Source organism: Mauremys mutica, chromosome 6 (assembly GCF_020497125.1).
Source record: "Mauremys mutica isolate MM-2020 ecotype Southern chromosome 6, ASM2049712v1, whole genome shotgun sequence".
NCBI classification, from domain to species: Eukaryota; Metazoa; Chordata; order Testudines; family Geoemydidae; genus Mauremys; species Mauremys mutica.
Genome location: NC_059077.1, coordinates 87,541,315 through 87,565,592, shown reverse-complemented (window position 1 = coordinate 87,565,592; position 24,278 = coordinate 87,541,315). Strand labels below are relative to the sequence as shown.

Here is a 24,278-nt window from a genome sequence, read left to right as displayed (position 1 = left end):
CATGCCAGGAACAAGAGCGTAACACGCAAGAGATGTTGCGGCTTATGGGGCAGCAAACAGACATGTTGAGGCATCTGGTTGAAGTGCAGTAAAGGCAGCTAGACCTTAGAGTCCTGCTGCACCCAATGATGAACTAACTGTCCTCCTCACCAAGTTCCATATCCTACTCTCCCAGATGTCCTAGAATGTGGGGGGGAGGAGCTCCATTATCCCTTGACCTCAACTCCAGGGGATTCTTCATGGAGCAGAAGGCCCTCATTCCCACAGCTTTGATTGCTAGACAGTGCAATTGTAATAAGCTACATGTCCTTGCCCTTCCCCCCGTGTCATCTTTGCTATTCATTGATTCATTCATATTCTGTTCAGTGTTTGTTAGCATAATAAAAATGCATGGACTGAGGACAACAGGCTCTTTATTCACTGTGCACACTGTGGTTGGTGGGGGTTTAGTTTACAGGGCAGTACATGCAAAAAAGAGGGCAGCTTGCTAAGGAACAACACACAGAACTGTCACATCAGTGTTGCGTCATTCATGAAACTGGTTTTCAAAGCCTCTTGGAGACGCAGTGCGCCTCAATATGCTCTTCTTATTGACCTGGTGGCTGGCTAATCATAACTGGCAGCCAGGCGATCTGCCTCAACCCCCAACACCACCAGAAACTTTTCCCCCTTACTTTCACAGATATTATGGAGCACACAGCAAGCAGCAACAACACAGGGCCGCCCAGAGGGGGGGGGCAAGAGGGGCAATTTGCCCCGGGCCCCACAGGGGCCCCCACGAGAGTTTTTCGGGGGCCCTGGAGCGGGGTCCTTCACTGCTGTGGGGGGCCCGGAAAACTCTTGCGGGGCCAGGCCCAGGAGCTTCTTCCGCTCCCGGTCTTCGAGTGGGCTGCACTCGCCCGCCGCGGGTCTTCGGGGCACTTCGGCGGTGGGTCCCGGAACGGAAGGGCCCCCCACTGCCGAAGACCCCAGGCCCCCGGAATCCTCTGGGCGGCCCTGTTTGTAACTGGTTACATAGTTCTGCTGTAACGTAGCTTTTATAATGATTGTGTCACAGTACCAGCCATTTACATGAAGAGAGATTTGTTCTGCCCCGTCTCCCCCCTTTTTTTGGTACTTCATTCACTTCAGTGGTGTTTCCTGCCTCTTAAGGTGCCATTGTTGGTGCTTAAATAAAAAGAAAAGAAAAACTGATTAATAATAATAATAATAATAAAATATCACTTTGCTCTTACCTAGTGCCTTTCGTTTAAGCGTCACAAAGCTCAGTACTTGAATTTTTCTCCTTTCTGTGAGCCTGATCCTGCTAGATGCTAAGCATCTTCAACTTCCACTGAATTCACAGGATCAGACTTTGACTGAGGGTAAATTAAATATTTATGGGGAATTTCCTTAAATGGGTTGCATTCAAACAGGAGACTGGGATTCAGGATTTCTGGACTCTATTCTTGGCTCTGCCACTGACTTGTAACATGACCTGGGAAAGAGTCATTTACACTTGCTGTGCCTCAGTTTCTCCATCTGCAGAATGGAGATACTATTATTTGTCTAACACACAATCGTAACGTGTGACTTCATGAATCTTTGAAGGTTATTTAGAGTCTTCAAATGTAGATTGATAAAAGAGTACAAATTACCACCTATTCTTATTGCCTGACAAATTTACTGCACATATCTGACGTGTCCTAATACTGGTAACAATATTAGAGCTACATTCTGGTTCTGAGAGCCAGGGGAGCGCCTTCAGTGCCTGCCTGAGCAAGTGATGGGTGAGGGGAACAATATGTCTTTGCAGCTTGTCAGTTGTGGAGATTTAGCACTGCTCCCAGCCAGGGGCGGCTCTACCTTTTTGGCCGCCCCAAGCAGTCATGCGCGGGAGGCGCCCCGGAGCCGCGGACCTCCCGCGGGCATGACTGCGGAGGGTCCGCTGGTCGCGCGGCTCGGCTGGACCTCCCGCAGCTGCGGACGGTTCGCAGGTCTGGCGGCTCTGCTTGAGCTACCGCAGGCATGCCTGCGGGAGGTCCAGCCGAGCCGCGGGACCAGCAAACCATCCGCAGTCATGCCTGCGGGAGGTCCACAGGAGCCGCGGGACGAGCGCCCCCTCCGCAGTCATGCTGCGGCAGGTCCGGTCGTCCCGGGGCTCCGGTGGACCTCCCGCAGGCATGACTGCGGCAGGTCCGCCGGCCCAGCCTGCCGCCCCCCCGGGAAAGGGCCGCCCCACGCGCGTGCTTGCCGCGCTGGGGTCTGGAGCCGGCCCTGCTCCCAGCACTGCCCTGCTGGTGTGCAGAGGTAGATGGGATCATGGTCATCTGCTCTGTAAGTTGAACAGCACTGGTTGCTTCCCCATCACACACACAATCAACAACTTTCTGGCTGCCTTTTGTACAGGGACTCCTTGTGTCCTCTCTTCCTGTGCACTCATGCTGGTAACCATGAGAGAGCTCTGAACTAGGAAGCAGTCTGATACTAGAAAGGCCGCTTGTATTTGCAACCCAGTTTTTACATTTTAATCAAAAGATCCTTTTGGAAGCCAGCTGCTGAAGAAAGGGATGTTTCCCTACACATAAAGCGTTCCTTTCCTCCTGTCCTTCCATAGGGAAGTCACAGTGGCAAGATGAGAATGTGGGGACTTTTGAAATGTTCTGCACTTACCACGTTTTAGTAGTTAGAGCACAGGAGTGAGGTGACAGGAGATATTGGGTGTTACTTCCAGGTGAGTTACTGTCTCATTTGTGTGTCCTTGGACGGGTCAGTTGACTTCCTTGTACCTAAGCATGAAAGTGGGTAAAAGTAGAATCTTGCTGAAAATATACTGCCAATAACAGATCATTCTAGTACTTGCAGGGCAGGGAAAACTCCCAGAAATCGGGCTACAGTAACATTATTAATTATGCTAATAACTGAAGGTATCCAGTCTAAGTCCATGATTACTAAAACTAACCAGAGCCTGAATTATGAGCAGTAACCGAAATGATGATATATTTGCACTCAGGAGCAGGAGAGAGTTAGGTTGCTGCGTACATTATGGGCTAAATCATGCCTCTTATGTGGCAGAGCCAGGCTGAGAAGGTTGAAAAGTCCAAGGTGATGTCAGAAGACATTAGATCTTTGTAATGCTTCATAATTATTTTGTGCTGGGTGAAGCATGACAAACAGCAGAGTTTATTCTACCTGTACAAAGGCATAGCTTGCACTCTCTCAACCTCATCATGACGCTGCTCACCTATTTGATCATGACTGCTGCATCCCTAATTGTGCTCCCCAGTGCCTCAGACCAATTGTGTCCGCCTCCTTCCAGCACAGCAACCCAGGGCACAGCTGTCACTTGGCCCTATTCTATATTTTTGTTTACAATATTGGAGCACATACATATATTTATGGATTTGGCATCACAAAACCTCAGGTAAGGCATGGGAGCATTAGCCCCTTTTGACAAGTGGGGAAACACAGGCACAGCAAGATTAAGTAACGTGCCCAAGGGCACACAGAAATTCAGTGACAGAACTGGGGACTGAACCCAAATTTCCTGATTCCGGGTGCGGTGTCTTAACCACAAGACATTCCTTCTTCTCTTGAGTATTTATTTTGCCTGGGTTTTAGGGAGATTTTTGGACATAGTTCAGTCCCCTTTGCAGCAGATTCACCTGTCTGTCTTTTGCAGCCAGTCCTGTCTCTGCTATGCAAATATATCCAGTTCCACATATCAGTCAGAAATGAGAGCCAGACATGTGGCAGAAAAGTTCCTTTGCTTCAGCGTCTTACAGAGGGAAGCTTCAAGCATTTTTTGCTCTGGCTCAAAAAGTTGTTCAGATGGTTCCTTTTTATTCTGAAGAGTGTTTGGTGCTTTCAGAACATCATCATTTGTATGAGGTTACCTTGGGGCTTACAGTTGGCACTTTGTGCTAGGTAAGTTCTGCAGGTCTGGCTCCACAATCGTCACACCGTCCAGCTGCACACACACAAGATAAATACAAATAACGAAATCATCTTCAGCACATAGCACACATCCTCCCTCTTTGATCAAAACTGTCTTCCACACCATGTCTCTTTTAACCCTGGGCATACATGCTTACAGCCAGGCCTACAGAAAACATTCGGGGATAAGAAGCATTTTCCGGTGTCTGATAGAATTCAGCCACTTGTCAACCACCCCTGCAAGGCTGACAATCCCAAGTTCATAAGACTTCAGAGGAACAACTCTCTCTTTCAGGAATGTACTAAATGAGACACATCTATTAAAATATCTCCACTAAGGATAACATCCCAAACCACCACTATTAGGCCTTTACCCACTGCCCCTGTGCAGGTCAAACACTGATTCACTGATACTTTCTACAGGGACCTAGAACAACACATAGAATGGTTTTCAGCATGGAGCTCAGACTTGCTGCCATGCAGGCAAGACAACTATTGTCTTCATCTGTTATAGGATCTTATGCAGAATTGTCTCCTATTATGTGGGCTCAGCCCTCCTGCTCATAGAATTTGATGTTACTCTCAAGTACTGGAAAGTTATTTCACTGTTCAGGTTCAGGCAGAATATTCCTTTTCATTTTCCATATTCCTTCTGTGCATGTCACATTAATACACAGGATAGTTAGGTTTATCTACAATTTATGACTCTTACTCCAAAATGCCTCTTCACCATTGTTCAGGATACAAGCAGGAACAAGAGAACACACACACAGAGGTACATAAAGCAACAGAATAAGTAAATACAGGGCATGTTTACACTAACATTCAACCCACCTGATCCAGTTCTAGAACTACATCCACATATCTACTATCTGCCAAAAATTAAAAGATGAAGGGAAAGGCGGAATGTTCAGATGTACAGTAATAACAAATAGTGACACTTTGGCAATCAAGAGACCAGGGTTCTCTCCTCATAATATGGGAACACAAGCCACAAAAACCTGTGTATGTCAGTTTTCCCATCTGTAAAATCAGGATGATGATAATTATAATACTGACCCACCTTTCAAGGCACTTTGAGATCTCTGAATTAAATTAAAATCAGGCCTAGATCTCAAGTGTGCAGCATAGCTCTGTGCAAGTGTGACCTTTCCACTCCCCCAGTCTTGAGCTGGCTGCATGCCAAGCCAGTCTCCCAGCATAATTCAATTTAAAGCAGCCTTCTAGCTTATTGAGATTGCCAGTAGCAATCAAGGGGCTATTGCAGTAGTTGAGAATTGCCAGTGGAATTGGCAATTGGGAAGGCCTAGACGTACCCCATTCCTGCATTCTTTTATATATATGACCGTGCTACCATGTAATATGTTGGAGAAGCCTGTACCAAATTACACAGGCTTCTAATAAATACTTTTTCCACATGTATCTGGCTGCAAACCCTGCCCACTAATCCATCTCCCTAATACTTATCCCAAGATCTCAAAACCCCAAACAATTTCAAATAGCCACCATTAAAAAAATAAAAATAAACTGCCAGAGAAATGGTTGCTCCTTCTCAGACACAAATTCACTTCCCTCCAGCAAAAAAATGATTGAGGCCCAAGATGGGTCAGTGACAGCTTTTCTTTATATACTTAGAAATATCACAGCTTGAAAGACTGATATCTCATAACTGCACTGCTAGAAACTGTAGCTTTAGTCCACTGGGAAGGGGAGATGCCCAGCTTCCCAATAGAGGACACAGCACTCACTTCTGGCCCTGGAAAGGCCCTAAATACTAGACTTTAAAGCTCTTACATTTTTAGGTATGCAAAGGCCACTTGTGATATACCTCCAGCAATGACCTCATTTATTGGTTTTCATTTTTCTGTTCTTTAGAGCTCTGTATGCTTGGACTCATGGAGGCTGATTCCCCTCTCACTTAGGGTATGTCTACAGTGCAGTCACAGGTGTGACTGCAGCACATGTAGACATACCCCAGCTAACTTTGATTTAGCTGCCTTGAATAACATAGCAGTGAAGCTATGGCAGCCTAGGCTAGCCGCTCCAGTACATACTGTAGGGATATTAAAGAAGGTACTAACAGCGATTCCCCCAAGTGACAGTGACCCCCCAGTTTCACCAGGTACAAAAACCTTTTAGTTCTTCTATTAAAACTTGTAAGCTCCTGTCTGCAGAAAACATTGATTGTATCTGTCCTGTGAAGGATAAAACTTACAAACAAGTTAATTGACTTTGTTCTTTGATGTAAACATTATGCTACCCTTAAGCTGTAATTGATACAAAGTAAACAAACAGACTCCCACCCTCTGTGATTACAGGGCCGGGAGTCTCATATGAATTAACACAAACCCCGAAAGTGGTGGAGACAGTAAATTAAAACATGGTTAAGATATGGAATGTATGTTGATGAATGCTTGATGTGCATGTATGGTTAGGGAGGTGCCAGCCTAGAAAGGGAGTATACATCGGCTGAAGAATGTGTCAAGTGGACCACCAGACAACCCCCAGAGGGTAAACTGGGATCCACCCTATCACCTGGAAGGATGAGAAACACAAACGTTGGACAGTGTGAAGCCACCAGGAATGTGCTACTTTAGACAATGTGGAGCCACCAGGAATGTGCCATCTGCTGACTGAGTCAGCAACAGCAGGATGAAACAGCTCCCATAGACTAACATAGGAATTAATTCCTATAAGAATGAACTCCAAAGACTGAGGACTTTGAGTCTCTGGTTCTGCTGCCAGCCTCCAGGAGCATCAGATGCATCTGACACAGACTTGGCTCCATCCTCATGACCAAGATACCTGGCCAGTAACTTGGCATGAGCAACTTCTAGTCTGGTAATTATAACACCTATACAGAACTTGAATGAATGATTGTGTGAATGAATATATATATTCATTCAATATACTCACATATATATATGTGTGTGTATAAGGAATAAGTAGTAATAGGAATGAGTCAAACAGCGTTGTTTACTTTTATCTTTTGCTTTATTATTATATTTACAATAAATGTGGCATCTTTGCCTTATCCCTCTTAATAAGATCCTGCTGGTTTTTATTATATTGGCATAACAATACCCAAGGCCCTGGGTGGGCTTGTGCACCCATGCTGCTGCCTATCCTGCTGCAGCTTCACGGCTATTGTTACTCGAGCTAGCTAAATCAAAGCCAGCTCAGATATGTCTACACATGCTACAGTAACTCCTCTGAGTGCAGTGTAGATATATGTTCAACCCATTGAAGTCAATGGGGATCTTCCCATTGACTTCAAAGTGTCTAGGAACAATCACTTATGCTGGTTTTAAACGCACCAGTGTGACTTCATTGACATCAGTAGAGTTACTTCTGATTTATACCAGCACAATTAAGTAATTAAGGGGAGAATAGGCTCATTGCACCTGATTTTTCATTAACTAACCCCTGGTGTATTCATTAACTGCCCTGCAAAGTGGGTCATCTTTCACCATTTGTAATGCAGTAATCCCAAATAAATGCAGATAGAATCCTTAAACATCATAATTAAGTAATCCCTATATACACTCATCTATATAGTAAAACAACAGTAATAAGCAGGTAACATATGCAACAAGTAGTAGTATAATTTTTTTGTGAAAAAGCTTTATAACAGATACCCTGTAAATAAATTGCATTCCATAACCTGCTGAAGTCCACCATACAGTCTCCGCCAGAAACTCCTTTTGAAGCAGCAGGATTACAAAGAAAGTATCATTGGACAATTCCCATAGACTCTTTGAATGGCTCTATAGCAAAACAGAACAATAGCGTTCAACAAACCAGGCAAATGCCATCTTCTCATATATAGTCCAATAAATTATTATTCTCACTGCACAATGTTCAATGTTGTGTGTTTTTACATTTTGAAAGAACTAATTTATATGCAGCTATCTTGGCTCTTAAAAAACAGTGCACACCCACCCTACCCTTCATTCTACCCCATTCTAAAACTATAATAAGTAATCATAATGGAAATATGTCAGTTTAGTCCATGAGGTCAGCATATCAGTGACCCATTGTGACACTATTTGTGTGACTCGCACACACAATCTTGGTCTGAAAAAAAGTCTATTTGGGAAAATTATATTTTCATAGGAATTTCCAGCTCATGACATAACATGGGGTGTTGGTAAAGGGACATATCAGAAAATATACCAAAAATACATCTGCTCAGCAGGCTCTGAGGCTAGTCAGATTATATGAGTACAAAACAGTTTTCTTCTCAGTGCCAAAGTGTAGGGATAAGGAAATGAATTTTGTGATTTAATAGTTGGTTAGAAAGTTTCCATTCAGAAACTTGTCATAATTTATCAGAATCTTTCCAGTGATTGGGAATCTCATGAGACATTCTACTTTCAGCTAAGGGTACATAAAACACACATATATTAAGTATTACCTCAAAAAAAGGTGTAGGGTTAGTTTCAGTTGTGGGGAAAGTTTCAGGTCAGTTCTTCTTTTATCCCAAACTATTTTTAACCCAAACTATCCTCAACTATGAAATCCATATTTAGAGGGTTTTATGTGAAGGAATTTGATGAGTGGGGAGGACAAAATAAATTGGTGACAAATGTTTTCCACAATATGACTCTTTGAGGCAACTTTTTTCCCCTAAACCATCCAACTTTGAAAATGGGCAGTCTTACATAGCCTGGAAAGTAGGATGTCCTCTCAAGCTGTATCAACAGTACAACAACAGCAATAAACCACCCCATCCTGAGGGCTAGCATTGTCTTCTGTTTACAGATTGGCCACAGACTCACTGTGTGACCTTAGGCAAATTGTATAAACTGTCTCTCTTCTCAGTTTCCTAGCCATATAGCAGGGATCATATCATTACAGGAGTCTTTTGAGGCTTAATTCAATAATATCTGTTACACACTGTGAGATCTTTGGATAGAACAGACTATAGAAAGGCAAAGTATCTGTAAATATTATACAGTTATCCCCCTAAACCAAGTTCACTGTCCCTCGTAGTTGGTATGGATGATAACTGTTCCATCTAAATGTTACCTTTAACCACAGTGAATCAAAGATTCATGACAAGCTGCTGAGTATTTTAGTTGATGGGTAGAGCACTTGGCCTTGGGTGGAGTAAACGGCAGCTCCCCACTTTCTTGAGCAGTTTGCAGCAGGAGGTCTCATCTGTACCAGCCATCTCAGCATCTATTAGTCGTGTGTAAGTGTTCTAACTTGCAAAGAAACTTGGGCTGTTCCATACTCTACACCAGTATTTGTGCATTAGACATGTGCGTGAATGAATGGGCAGAGGCCATGAACAATTGCACTCAGGCAACGGCACAGAACATATCAGTGGTTCTGAACTCTTTTGCCTGTTGAAGCTACTGAGGTCACATACTTTGTTTTCCCTCTGGCACTCTTCCTCTTGTAGCTCTTGTGCTGCCTTTATAAACTGATGTTCCCAGTATAGTAGGCAGCACCGGATGTATGCATCAAGCTGTTCATTCCCAGCATGTTTAGCATCAGTCAGCAGGTTGAGACTCCTGTGTAAGAAGCCAGTTGGCCTGTTCAGAACCCATCCTGTCAGTCATGAATTTCCTAGCTTCAGACTGTACCTTTACTATTACTCTTAAGCATAGTTGTGGCTTCATTTTTTCCCACTCTTTCCCTTTGTTATTCCCCACCCAAGGTAGAGATTTCCTACTGTAATATTTAAAACAAGATCCAGGATAAACAATCTTATTGAAATGTCTGAATGTTAACAGCGACCATTTGCACTTGCTGGGGTTTCATATAAATAGGTATTTAAACAAGTGGAAAACAATTTGCTCCCAGTGTGACTTTGACCCAGTGAGCTAAGTGGCATTCCCTCCTCCGACTCTAATTTCTATGAGCTTAGGAACGTCATTTGTATGAAATTGCTAGCCCTTACTTCTTAAAGTAAAACAAAACTATGCTGTGAGGTGTCACCTCAGCTCCCTCTAGTGGCTATAGAAACTTCATACAATTTCACACAGCTTCTAGCCACCTCAGTAACTACACAGAAGATAAAACAGTCCTTTAAATGGTAGGAAGTAAGCATCTGATCCAGTGCCCATCGATGAACAGATAGTCACTGAGTTCAAAAAGCACTGTATTACACTCTAAGAGGAGTATCTAAACATTACTGATGCTTCTGAAATGTGATTGGGTCTCATAGTCTTAGGTTTTGGGAATTTTTGTGGCAAGTTGTGAATGACCAGTAAAAGAACCAACCATGGTGAACAGGGGCGGCTCCAGGCCCCAGCACGCCAAGCGCGTGCTTGGGGCGGAATGCTGCGGGGGGCGCTCTGCCGGTCGCCGGGAGGGCGGCAGGCGGCTCCGATGGACCTCCCGCCGGTGTGCCTGCAGAGGGTCCGCTGGTCCCTCGGCTTCGGTGGAGAATCCACAGGCACGTCGGCGGGAGGTCCACCGGAGCCGCGGGACCGGCGACCAGAAGAGCACCCCCCATGGCGTGCCGCCGTGCTTGGGGCCACAAAATGGCTAGAGCCGCCCTTGATCATGAAGATCTGCTCAGTATCCAGGGAGACTATATATGCTGTGCTGTTTCTTGTGTGTTGTACAGTTCCCATAGCTCACCAAGAGATACAGAAGCCCCTAATGTCCAACAAGTTTAGGGACTAAATCTGAGAACACACAGGAAAAATACCTCAAGTCAAATGTGGATCTTCTGCACCTCCTCAGCACATTACAAAAGGTTTGCAACTTCAAGAAGGAGTCAGTTTTACCAACTCTCTGCCCGTGGAATTACTGTTTTTTACAAGTATCAGAGGGGTAGCCATATTAGTCTGGATCTGTAAAAGCAGCAAAGAGTCCTGTGGCATCTTATAGACTAACAGATGTTTTGGCGCATGAGCTTTCGTGGGTGAATAGGTAAGCACTAGAGTGTAACAGATAAGTGATCGCTTTTCTATAGAAGTTTTAAGCCAAACTTTAGCAGATATATAATGCTCTAGTATTAAAATCTAATAATTTGACTTAAATATCATAGAACTGTGATCTCATTCTCTATTAAAAACTTAGAGACATTTCTACAGAACATTATTAGTTTCATTAAATTCAATAGGACTCTTGCACAAAGGATTTGTTGAAATACTTTTTTTCTGCAGAAAGTCTGGTCTCTATCCCAGAATGCCCCTCCCTGAACACATTCTGATTATGCTGCTCGAGCTGTCCTTCCTCAGTAGGGAGTCTTACATTTGGGGGGCAAAACCATCCTCTCAGATCAGCACAATGGAATTCAGCTTTAATTTTCTCACACACGTAGAGACAACAGAATACCAGACAAGACAGATGCCAGGTACAGATGAGAAGGAAACAGTCCCTTAAATTTTCTCCTTTCTTGTGTAATTGGTTTAGCGAGCTTCATGTCCTAATGTTGACTTATCCTGTTGTTGTTTTAGCACCAGTAGCTAGCAGCCTGTGTGCAAGATACACCCATCGAGCAGTTGTGATCATTGGAGGACTCCTGGCTTTCTCAGGGATGACACTGAGGTCTTTTGGTTTCAACACTGTCTGGATGTACACAACTACTGGATTCCTACAAGGTACAATCAAAATGTCACACACCTGATCCCTCATTTAGGGTGACTTTTTCCAGTATTTTTTAAATATATTGAATTTCTGCTGTAATGTTACTGGTTTTATTTATTTTTATGTTAAAGCTTTAATGGACATTTACCCCTCCCCCCATTTATGTGGGTAAGACTCTGCACCAGAAAATTGCAGCTACAAATAGTCATAACAGGTAGATAGTTGCAAGTGAAAATGAAGGCCAACTGCAACCAGAAAATCAGCAGCTTTTGATTTTTAAACTAATTGGGCATTAAGGATTTTGCAATGCATCTGAGGAGCCTAAAAGTAGCAGAAGTGCAAGAACATATGTCCCTAATGCTGCACTTTGTGTGAAATAAGTTAAACCACAGGGCGATTACCCTGCACCACAGGGCCAGATCCTCAGCCTGTTCCAACCCACTGCATTGTTCCAACGATGCAAGTAGGATGGAAAGGTGGCTTAATCAGCCCGCTGGGGATTCCCCTTGACCAGGGAATAAAGCTGGCATAGTAACCCATTTCTGCTTCCATCCTGGCTCAGGCAGGCTCAGGCTTCAGTCCCCTCACATGCCCCTCACCTAAGCAGATTAGGCAACGTTTCTGCCTGTCGCTCACAGGGATCATAGCCCTGCATGTGGCATGCTGTTTGAAACCTGGGGATTTCTGCATATTAACCCCCCTAAATACTAACTAGCTTACTCTAACTAAACCAGCACTAAGCTACAACTATATACAGACAGAGAATTTATCTAAGGCTGGCTAGTGGAGTGATAAGGAGCTCCAAATCTCACCATGGGCAGCAAGATGGAACTGAAATGGAGGCAGTGATCTTGCCCTGTTTATGCCCTCAGCTTGGTGCACAAAGGGAGCAGGAGCACATGCGTTGCCTTCTGATATGGTTGGAAAAAGTTTCCAAGCACATACACCTACATTTCAGGCGTCATCAGCATAGCATAGGCACCAGAATCCATACCCCTTCAGTAAGGCCTCAGTCCTGTATGGGGAGCTACCCTAATCTAATATTAGCTGGCTATCAGTTGTGGATTGCTGTAGCACAATGCACTTCAACTATGCCCCTCTTCACATATCCCTATGCTGGAAGCTGCAGTGAGGTGCCACAGGATCTGGCTAGGACAGCTCAATATCCACTGAAGATTCCCCCATCCTTGGGAGGCAGGATCCTTAGTTTGGGGAGATCTGGCTGCTTTTTGGCCCCTTTGTGGCAGCCAAGTAGCACAAAGGGACCAGACTGTCGCCAAGGATCTGTCCCTATTTTTCTATCAATGATGAAACTCTTCTGGTAGGGACAGACTAATGGTAAATAAGCTTTGTATAATTAACAATTAAATCCTGCATGGTGCTGGGAAGCGCTTCCTCAGAGAGTCCAAGTGCCCTGAGTTCGCACTGAAATTACTGTTTGTCAAGCACACTCAGCACCTCACAGGAGGCACCCAACACCTTGCATTATCAGGTCTCAAGTAAACATTCCTATTTCTTCCTTGCCTTGTTATGGACCTTGCGTTTCAGTGAAAACACAAACAACAAATCACAAGACCTCATCCTAAAGAGATGAAATGACACTACCACCAACAAAGACAATGGGCCCAATGTTTAAAAGGTCAGACACCTTTTCAGTGACACAGAAAGCATTCATTCTCCACCTATGGATGGTCAGGATTTGGCAGACTCTCACAATAGTTTGCCAGAGGCTAATGGATGTCAAAGAAGGTCTGGATTGTTCTGTTTTCTGAACATATTTTTAAATGTTTCTTTCCAAAATGTGATCAGCAGAGAGCTGAATCTCTAGCTCATGGAATGTCTTTAGAAATGTAATGTAGCTGGGGAGGTGGCCCTCCTGGGCACCACTCACTCAAGCTGTGGGTCTCTGCTGGTACATTTCTGCCCCACTGAGGAGGTCCAGCATAGCGGTGACTTCAGTCCTTTCAGGTTGTTCAAAGGTAATCAGGAACAAAACACATTACTCAAAACTGTGGTCACCCCACAAACTTTCAGTAGGGCCCGTCCCTCTATTCAGCACTTGTTTCCAAAACAATCTGTGCTTACCCTGATTCCCTTCTGATTCTGGTTGTCTCTTCCAGGATGGTTGGTGTGGCTAGCCAGTGAGCTCCATCTCAGGGCTGCAACCAGGCTTCTCATCCACCATGAGACACTCAGAGCTGTGTCCTCCCTACTCGTCAACCCTGAACAGGGCTCGGCCCTCTCCTTTTATCTCTTCTCCTCACATTTGAAGTTGGATGCAGGTATAGCAGAGCAAGGCAACAGGGTCCACATACTTTCCCTAACCCTTTCACTCCCAGGCGGGGAGCCTGTCAAGCCCTCTGCTGTGTAGGGCCTCTCTGTCCCAACACAGTAATGCTTACAGAATCTGTGCTTGGTGTTAATCTCACACTGGTGTAAATTAGGAGCAAAGCCACTGAAGTCAATATGGACACACAGGTTTGACAACAGCATAAATGAACATGAACTTGTGTTTCACCTTAACAACTGTTCTACCCCTCGACAACAGCATTATGCCTCAGTGTTATAAGGCATTATTTGCACATTTTTTCCATTCATTGCTATTAACATCAGCCCCTTGGAAGCTAAAAAATTAAGTCAGCTGAAATTTCTTTTTCCACTGCCGAAGGCAAGATAAAAATACACTAGGTTTTGTTATCACATGGGTTTTTCATGAATACTGGACTGTTGGCACGGATGAAGAAGAAAAATTACATCTGTTATTTAGACTCCTTCTCCTAGCAGTGAAATATTTGTTCAAGGGTGGAGAAAATCCATATAAAGAATTATATGAAATCTGCTGTTATATAAAGTTGGGGAGTGTGAAAGATCGAATCTGGGGCCTTACAAACTTGATATTAGCTCTTTAATGCTATACACAGATCTAAAACCTGATCCTGCAATGCTTTCACATTCAAAACTCACACAGGAGTACAAGTGTAATAATGCAGAGGAACCACTGCAAGATCAGATAATTATATAGCAGCCATTTATTCAAAAGGGGCCAATTCTGCTCTTTGTTACTGTGTGACCCCACTGGATTTGTTTTATTGTCACGGCTCCAGCAAAGAGGATTTCTTAAGTCCCAGGGGATAATGGAAAGCAGAATTCAGCCCAATGAGTAGAAATGATTAAACAAATAAGGCCCTGTCCAGAATGCGAGCAGAACCATGTTACCTTCAAATGTTTGCCCAGAAGAAAGATGTTTTCCAAAAGTAACAAGTCCTAAACATGCTAGTGACTATATTAGGAAAAATCCTGTGTACTGGTGCCAACAGTGGAGGAAGTTGTAGTGTAGACAAAGTTCATGTGTTTTTACCACCATTTTATCTAATGAGGCAAAAACAGGGGAAAAAACAGAGCAGAAGTGTCTTGCTTTCCTGAACCCCGCACTAACTAAATCATAGTGTAGTACTTATGGCTTAGGTGGTTTCTTTTTACTAGAGTGCTTGCTTACTTACCAGTATCAAATGAGCTACATTGTTGTAAGGGCTCTTTACGCTGGTATAACTGCATACACACGAGGGATTTGCACCTATTTAACTATATCAGTTTAGAAACTGATATGGCTATAAGTGGTCCAAAAACTGCATGTAGCTAAACTTTCCAATTAAACTGGTGCAAAAACTTTGCGTAGACAAGCACTAATTCAGAAACAAAAGCAATATAAAACAGTTTGAAACAGGTACAAGTGTGTCCACACTCTGAGTTTTCATTGATTTAGGTAAATTGGTGCAAAACCTGTGTGTGGCTCAGCCCTATGCAGTGTATGGGAGAGCATGGACAAGTAATAGATTGTGTAGCTGTTTACTGAAAAGAATGGGGGGGGGGGGACGGGGGAGAAGAAAGGGAAAAAGCTGTCTCTGCTTGGCCTCTTTCATGCTAATTAAAGAAATCAAAGGCTGCACCATTTGGAATTTAAACTCGTGATAGTCATGAGTGTAGAGACAAAATAAAAGAAAAAAAGATTAAGTGCTAGAGAAAAAAGCTGCATATGCCTCCACCTAGCAGGCAGAGAGAGTGGGTCTGTGAAGAAGGTAAGGCTTCGATGCTTTGTATTCTGCTAGTTTTAAAATAATAGCGAAATTCTAAGTTCCAGAAGAGGTTTACTGGCTCATTCTGAATTCTCTGAAAAAGTTATTTAATTAGGCCTGATTTCTTTTTAAAAGAGCCATTTTGTTTTAATTGAATTTTGGTGAAACACAGTAGAATTTGCTCTTGTGCTATTTAACTGAGACCAATGTATTTACTTATGTCTTTTTCTATGGTTGTGTCAGATAAATTAGGTTTGAACTGTTCTGATCAATTTTGGATGGTTAAGTTCCTGAGGGAACTTAAACGAATGGCAATTAAGCATGCACAGATAGCAAATGTAAATTGGTGCAGCTCTCTCCAAGTCAATGGAGCTGTGCCAGTTTATGCTAGGTAAGGGGCTTATCTAGACATACGGCCACTGTAGTGGTCTAGCACCCCACTGAAGACACTACCTGCACTGACAGGAGGGCTTCCCTTGCCAGCAAAAGATAATCCATCTTCCCTACAGGCAGGAAAATTCTTCCATCTGCCTAGTGCTGTCTACAGCGGGGGTTAGGTAGGTTTAACTGTCACTTGGTGGCTGGATTTTTCCCATCCCTGAGTGACATAATTATACTGACCTATTTCCTAGTGTAGACCAGGCCTAAGTATCTGGTTTTGGGTGTTTAAAGGGAATAGAAACAAACACTAAGTAAAATATTTACCTTCTTTTTCATCTACTTCTCTCCGAGCTCACCAAAGTGCATTATTAACAGATTATTCCTGTTCTCTAAATGGCTCTCTTAAGAACCAATCATTCAGTCATACGAATTTACAACAACAAAAAGTATGAGTGGTCTAAAGAACAGAGGTCTCCTCCTACATTGTCTTCAGGGTTGTTTTCAAAATACAATGGATTCACCTTATGTTGAAAGGAAAACCCATTCTCCTTGAGAAATTTCACTTCAGAAATCTGCAAATGTTTAACATCTAATGAGAACAAGCCAAATCCTTCTTTCAGTCACAGTGGTGCAAACCCAGAGTAGCTCCACTAAAGTTTGTGGACTTATACTGATGCAAACCCAAAGTTATGGCAGTGTAACTGACAGCTGATTTTGGGCCAATGTGTTTTGTTCTTGTTAAGTTACAACAGCCTTGTGTGTAAACAGATCTACTTTTTTCTAAAAATGTTTAAAAGAAACCCAAACCCTCTTTCTTCTGATAATGGAAATGGTGATAATACCATATGATAATATATTATGCCTTGGGAGTACTGTAATGGATTAGTCTTTGTCCTTGCAGGTGTGACCAAAACCAATCCTACAAAATGCCCAAAGGAGATCGCCAAACAGATGGTATCTTCAGCAGAGGAAAGCAATATACTTATCTTGCAGCAGAAGAGTAAGTATAAAACAAAACCCATGACAGCATCAAAGCTAGTGGAAAGAATTACATTCGAATTCAGATCTGGCACTCTCTAAAAGCCTGTTTATAAATGACTCAACTGAGAGGTTTTCCTCCATCCTGGGAACAGAATTTTACAAAGTAGGATTTTTCTTCTAGATTGCAACAAAGAAAACAGAACCCATGGAAAATTAATCAGAATTTCTGTGTTTGGGGAAAGTAAAGTCTATCTATTTTGTAGTTTTCTATAGCATCTATCACTTCAGTATCACAAGCAGCACTTGACAGTTAAACTCTGTATGGCAGAATCCAAAGCGGTTTTACCAGAGGAGGAAAGAGTAAACAAAAATCAATGGCAGTTTCAAAACTGCATTATTAATTCAGCTGACCACAAGAATTAAAGTTAATGATTTTTGTTAAAAGAGATTTACACTTATTGGCGCTTATTTAGCATCATTCATCTGAGGAAGCTGCGCTGAATTTGACTGCTGTCTCTGAAAAAGGGCTGCTGCCTGCATCCATGTGTCATCCACATTTGTGTCATAAGAACCTCAAAGGGGGCATCATCTGACCAAAAAGTGAGTGGTATTAGCCAAAACCCATGGTAAACAGCAACATATCTCTCCAAACAGGAGAAGACTGAGGCTTGGTCTATACCACCAATGTATGTCGGTATAACTACATAGCTCAGGAGTATGGAAAAGCCATGCTGACAGACATGGTTCTACCAACCTGGCCCCCAGCGTAGGCAGTGCTATGTTGACGGGAGCACTTCTCTTGTCAACATAGCTACTGCCTTTCGGGGAGACAGAATACCTACGCTGATGGGAGAAGCTCTCCTGTCCACATAGGTAGGAACTTCACTAAGCGCTGCAGTGGTACTGCTGCAGTGCTGCAAGTGTAGAGAAGCCCTTAGTAATGCTGCATGAAAGTGAGTCTACATAAATTGGCACCAGGTGAGACTAACCCTAAGCAAAACTAATGTGAGAGTTTTGCTTTGACACATAAAGGCTTTAATTGTTTGGGTCCTGACTACTTGAGAGGCTAACTTGCCACTGGTGTGATAGGAATGCAGTTGGTACCTTCTAAGGTCCTGGACATAATATCCCCCTCCTGGGTCTGTGGAACTTGCTCCCCATCTTGGCTTATGAGAGTCACCAGATTTGGTGACTTTTACCTCATGCTGCAAGATGCACCTGTTTTCCCCACATTTCACCTGGAGAGCAGAGAAGGACGAAAGGTGGTGTGTGTGGGGGAATTCCCAAGGTCTGCCCCAAACAACTTGATCCCCTAAAAGGGAAAGTCAGCTAGCCTAGTCTCAGCACTCATTCTGAGTCAAATGTACCTACATCTGGCCATGGTGACTCAGCTTGATCTAGCTGCAATGAAAGTAGCATAAAATGAAGCATCACAGTTATGAAGTGGATTATAGTGGGGGTGAGAAGGTGAAGAGGACCTAGTAGTTAGGCTCAAAGAGAAGGAAAAATAAAGAAGGACACTCTCCAGGTCCACTTGAAGCATTCAGGCTATGAATACTGCAGAGAAGATGAGTGCAACTGTGGTACTAAAAACTGAGTCGACGGCAGAGAAGGCCAGATTCACTTTTCTATCTATAGAGTCTGGACAGAAGGGGTAGTGTCAGTGGAGATGGGCTAACAGGCAGGGAATCAATAGAAGCATTAACCTTTAGAGCCGGGGTAGGCAACCTATGTCATGGGTGCCAAAGGCGGCAGGCAAGCTGATTTTCAGCGGCACTTACAATGCCCGAATCCTGGCCACCACTCTGGGGACTCTGCATTTTAACTTAATTTTAAATTAAGCTTCTTAAGCATTTAAAAAACCTTATTTACTTTACATATAACAATAATTTAGTTATATATTATAGACTTATAGAGACAGACCTTCTAAAAACATTAGAATGTATTACTGGCACTCAAAACCTTCAATCAGAGTGAATAAATGAAGACTCAGCACATCACTTCTGAAAGGTTGCCGACCCCTGCTTTAGATTGATAAAAAGCCTCTCAGGCCCCCTTGGGGGAGACAGGGTAACAGCCACAGCGTGAGAATTGTGGGATGTGCACGGGGAGATGGATCTGGGGGTCAGAGGAGACCGAGAGGGAGCAGTGGAGAAGACTCTGGCCTTGGTAACTTGAAATTGAGATTGGGGAAAAAGATCTCCAGAATCAGAGACTACTGGCAGCTGCTGGAGGAAGGGTTTGTGGCTTCCCTGAGCAGAGATTACTAGACACAGAAGCAAAGCCAGTAGAGCCATCTCAGATCCTGGCTAGATTCTGGCATGACTGTGCAGCTGCAGGAAAACTGCTGTGCAGAGCTGCAAGGAAACGCAGCAAACTGTTGGTCTGTGTGACAAGGCAGGGAGCATGTCACCAGCCAGGTGAGAGTGCCCTGTCGGAAGGAGGTGAGAGAGTTAACAGGACCTTCCAGAATGACACCTTGAGAGCTGGGAAATCTTGCTGGTTCCAGAGGGCTGAAGGCCCCGCAACTGTCTCTGCAAGCAGAAAGCTCAGACGCAAAGCTGGCTGCTCTAGTTTCCACACCCACTCTCTCTGTTCTCTTCCACGTCCAACTCCTTAGTCTTTCTTTTCCTTCCTTTTCTATTGCTATTCCCCCCTCCCCACAGCAGAAACAGTGGGAACAGAACAGGGGAACCAAAGTGAGTATTCCATGCTTCTAAACAGAAAGCAGCATTAGAACTGGAAGGAAGAAGGAGAACTAACAAGGGCTTATAAAGACAGATTTTAAAAAATCTCAATTCTTGTGTCTAAAGGCTTCTTTAAATGGCACTATAATCCCAACTGTCTTGAATCCCTGTCATAGACTAGGAAATACAGATGTATGTCTACATATACTGTTAAGCCCATGGTCCCCAAACACAATGTAACTCAAATTCCCACACTCTAACCACACAGTCATTGTACTTAATGTGTCATGGAACCAGGGGTGGCTCTAAGAATTTTGCCGCCCCAAGCACGGCAGGCAGGCTGCCTCCCACAGGCGTGCCTGCGGACTGTCCGCTGGTCCCGCGGACCCTCCGCAGGCAAGCCGCCAAGGGCAGCCTGCCTGCCGCCCTCGCGGCGCCGGCAGAGCGCTCCCTGCGGCTTGCTGCCCCAAGCACGCGCTTGGCGTGCTGATGCCTTGAGCCGCCCCTGCATGGAACATGATACAAGTTAGGAAGTTGTCTGTGCACAGTTTACAGTCTTACCTCTTTTCTGAAGTTAATTACTGACTTTATAAATCATTACCCCTTGTGTCTCTGGCATTTGCTATAACATGGTAAATGTTAGACAGAGATCCCAGTGTTCTTTGCCTGAAGAGAGTCAACTAATAAAAATGGGACACGTTTCTTCTATAGCTTTTCCATGATGGGAATGCTCTCTTCAGGGATTGGGGTGCATTCTATAAGTGGTGGTTCTTTGGAGACCAATATTTGAGGCAATGATTGCATTTTCCTAGTTGTTGAAATGGTCATGCTTTAGGCAAGGACCTTAGCTAGTCAGTTGCAATGGGGAGGTTGGCAGGAACCAGAGACTTAGACAAGTATGTGTAGCTGCCAACTGGAGTGGGTTGAAGCTAAGAACAAATGTTGTGTCAAATTTTGCAGAAAGGTTTTGGCCAATTCTTTTTCTATTGTTCTCTAGTCCTCAAAGGAGTAGTTTAACATGAAATTCTGAAGGTCCAAAATTCCCACAAATTAGTGTAAGTCTCATTCAGTTGTACAGTGTCCAGCAAATGAGGTTACTGTTCAATAGCTATTTTTATCTTTGATGTTCACCATGTGATGCTTCATACTCTGTATATCATCCAACCACTGCAGGATTACTCACTGCCTGGTGGTTCAAGAGCTCAACATATTAATAGTTTTATTTTTTTTAAAGGCACGGTATAGTTCATTTGTGTTCTCATATAAGCCTATTGAAATTACAGCATTCACATTTATCAGCAAACATTTGTGCTAAACACACTCACTTACGGAAAAATTCATCTTGTTTGTCATTTTGCAACAGGGCTGCAGGTATTGGAATCCTTGTTGTGGTTCTTGCAGTTTTACTGATCATTGGCTGCTGGTATTACAAAAGGCGATGTGGCTATAAAAGCCTTCGGGTAAGTGTGGCAACTCATGTTCTGGTACACCATCATTATTATTACGGTAGTGCCTAGGGGACACCACCAAGATCAAGGCACCATTGAACGAGGCACTGTACAAACACATAATATGAGAGAGCTTTTAAAATAAGACAGAAAGGGGGGGCGAGGAAACCAAGGCACAGAGAAGTGAAGTGACTTGTCAAAAAACAAAAAAAAACCCACCACCCACACACAAACCACCAACACATGATCAGTGGCAGAGCCAGGAGTAAAACCCTGTCCTGCAGACTCTCAGTCCAGTACCTTTTCAATTACATCATGCTGCCATTAATATATATTGAATGCACCAAATCTGCTAAGCACTTTAAGCCAAATCAAAGACTTAGTCTCTCCCTTTAATAGTTTACATCTAAACAACAAATGGAGTGGAGATAGGGAAGAGGAGGACAAGGGTTACAATTACAAGCTTATGTGTTTAATATAGTGGTTGTACATGTGCACTGTGTTGTCTGTTTATATAAAAGGTAACTTGCAAAGGAGAAAAATGAATGTGTGCCCTTTAGTGCTTCTTTACAATGTATAAATAAAATCTAAAAAGGTACTTGCTGAGAGTTTCAAAGATATTATATTTGGAGTTCTGTCTTCTCTTAGTTGAATGGGATAGTAGTTTTGAACCCTTAACAATGAGAGCTTTTCTCCAAAATATTTTACTTAAATAGGTTGTGTACAACCTGAATAAAACACTCCTCTCAATTAATTAGAAGTTGTACGTCCTTGTTATATCATAACCCTATTACCTCTCCCCTCCAGTGGGGCATAGTGTCTTCCAGAGTACACATGACCTGAATTTCTAGTGTTAAAAACCCACCTTCAGAAACCAAAATAAAAACACTTTTCAGACTCTTTATACATCACAGAAAATGCACAAAGTAATTTTTCCTCTAAAAAAGTGTTATGAAAATATAATTATGATGTTTGTGCTGTTTGTTGGGGGAGAAACTGGACAGAGGAAAGTGATTATGCAGGACTGAAATAGGAAAGGAAGAAGAGAGGCGAGAGGAAGGAATGATTTTAAAAAGTGGGGGACATCAGAGGGAGAGGCATAACAGCTGGAGGAGAACAGGATCCAACAGCAGTGAGTGTGGGAATTGGAGACAGGTGGAAATTAGTATACATTTGTCCTCATTTTTTATCATCCCATGATTGGATGTCTCTGAAGAGACAGCCTGGATTGCATTAGCAGTGACAAAGTAACAAAGCTTGTACAATGCCTGCTGGCATTATGTCCACATTCTTATTGACTTTCACACTTTAAGTGATACATTTGTAGTCATACTCAAGGTTTCTTTTTCTGTCATTCTCACCTTTCCTTATTGTCTATCACAGAGTAAAAGCTCACATGCTGGCACTATGAGAAGAGTGGCAGGTGAAGATGCCCCACTGGATTGCAAAGCACTTTTACGGGAGTATAGCAACTTTAATTCTGTGGTAAGCTGAAGTCCAAGGTTTCATTTACTTACAACATTTAGTGAACGCTGCAGTTAGTCAGTGAGATGACCGTCAGTGAAGAAATAATGCTGCACTCTTACCTCTGTTTGATGGCATCTTCTCTGGATTTGCATTATCTAAGCTGGGTCTGCATCTTCCACATGTTGACCCAATGTGTTAAGAAAAGTACTCTAACATAATTCTTGTAGTGAAAGTGATTTGTGAAATCTAGTATTAATAGCTTGCCTTTTAAAAATTCTCTTTTTCCTCCTCGACTTTAATGCTACTCTGATTTAGTTGCAACATGATCATTCCTATTTGATCTACTAGTTGTAATAAAACGGGTATATGCTACAATATCCTGCAATAGCATGGTCTTCATGTCAACAACTCTACCATTTTTATGGTGTGTGGGAGTCCCTAATCTGATATTGATTGTTTATGTGCTTCTGACATGCAGTACCAAAATCCACATACTAGCTATTTAGCATAGCACTAATTGGGGTCCTCAGCATCAATCAGCACAGAAAGATGCATTATTGTAACCAATAAATGCCAATCCCCCAAAATAGTTCAGCTTCCAGAAAGTGAATATGAATAGTTAAATATAAATATATTGAGTTATGATGGTGTGTAATTAATTTGAAGAAAGGAAAAATGGTAATGAAATAATTTATGGTCAATATGCAGTAAATATGCTGCTAAATGTTGTTAATTTTGTAGTAAGGTATGTACTTACATCTGCCAAGACACTAATGTTTTATTATAAGCTACCTGAAATATCAGTAAACATCTTCCTCTCCCACTCCCTCGAAAAAACTTATCCTTACAGTACTGAACATTTATTCTTTGATAGCAGCTGCATGGACAAATGTCTCATCACAAAATGAACTCAATCAATGCACAACCAAGAAAGCAATGCCAATTTTTAAAAAAATATATTCACAATCAGTTGGTTCAGCTGTTCTAAACTACAGTATTATTTAAGGACAACCAAGAAAACTGATGTGAAATTCTTTAAGAGGAATACAGAGCTGGCTAAAAGATAATACACCCTTACCCAGATATAACGCTGTCCTTGGGAGCAAAAAAAATCTTACCGCATTATAGGTGAAACTGTGTTATATTGAACTTGCTTTGATCTGCCGGAGTGCGCAGCCCCGCCCCCCTGGAGCGCTGCTTTACCACGTTCTATCCGAATTCATGTTATATCGGGTTGCATTATATCGGCGTAGAGGTGTATTTCAGATTTAGTGTGGTTTGCTTGTCCGTCATGCGTTCATTCTATTTAGCATCTTCACCCCAATTTTTGTTACCACAGGTACCTGATGCTCCACCAGCATATGACAAAATCTCTGCAGACCCATTGCCACCACCTTATTCGCCATGATGTTGAGTCAGTCTTAAACTCCAGGAATATAAATTGATTCTCTTTGTGCTTTTGCTTAAACTCATGTGCAAACCTAGCATTCTTTATGGGTAAACTGTAATAATAAAGTACACATTTCCATGAATAGTTGCTGACAGTTATTGCCTGGTTCAATTTACCTTTCATCCATAGCACCAGTTCTTGTGATACTTAGATGAAATTGAACATGTTTTGGCTTTAACTTTTCATTCCGTTGGTCAGATTAATTCAACATACAAGCAGATCACAAAACTGGCTATGTTATAGTCCCCATATTTCTACCAAGAATACAGATATGCTGCAGCATATCAACCAGTGTGAGAAGGGGGAGGTCTTTTCTCTCCTCTCT

The 24,278-nt window shown here is 42.9% G+C and overlaps 1 protein-coding gene and 1 long non-coding RNA gene across 7 annotated transcripts; one reads left to right on the top strand and one right to left on the bottom strand.

Moving 5' to 3' along the window:
* Positions 1 to 1,032: 1,032 nt before the first annotated feature.
* On the bottom strand, positions 1,033 to 16,318 carry LOC123373128. 3 transcript variants are annotated; one of them, XR_006580573.1, is made up of 4 exons: positions 16,245 to 16,318; positions 3,876 to 3,949; positions 2,653 to 2,768; positions 1,033 to 1,167 (listed from the first exon to the last, which is right to left on the bottom strand). It is a non-coding gene; the product is annotated as an uncharacterized LOC123373128 (long non-coding RNA). The 3 variants fall into 3 exon arrangements; XR_006580572.1 differs by lacking the exon at positions 16,245 to 16,318 and adding an exon at positions 14,967 to 15,140; XR_006580574.1 differs by lacking the exon at positions 16,245 to 16,318 and adding an exon at positions 7,554 to 7,676.
* Positions 13,645 to 24,195, top strand: MLANA (melan-A). 4 transcript variants are annotated; one of them, XM_045021949.1, is made up of 5 exons: positions 13,645 to 13,748; positions 16,822 to 16,920; positions 20,952 to 21,048; positions 22,420 to 22,521; positions 23,843 to 24,195. In XM_045021949.1, the coding sequence occupies exons 2-5, from the start codon at positions 16,847 to 16,849 to the stop codon at positions 23,909 to 23,911; spliced, it is 342 nt and encodes a 113-aa protein (XP_044877884.1). In that variant the 5' UTR covers positions 13,645 to 13,748; positions 16,822 to 16,846; the 3' UTR covers positions 23,912 to 24,195. The 4 variants fall into 4 exon arrangements, with proteins under 4 accessions (XP_044877884.1, XP_044877882.1, XP_044877881.1 ...); XM_045021947.1 differs by lacking the exon at positions 13,645 to 13,748 and adding an exon at positions 15,392 to 15,542; XM_045021946.1 differs by lacking the exon at positions 13,645 to 13,748 and adding an exon at positions 15,625 to 15,930.
* The last annotated feature ends 83 nt before the right edge of the window (positions 24,196 to 24,278 follow it).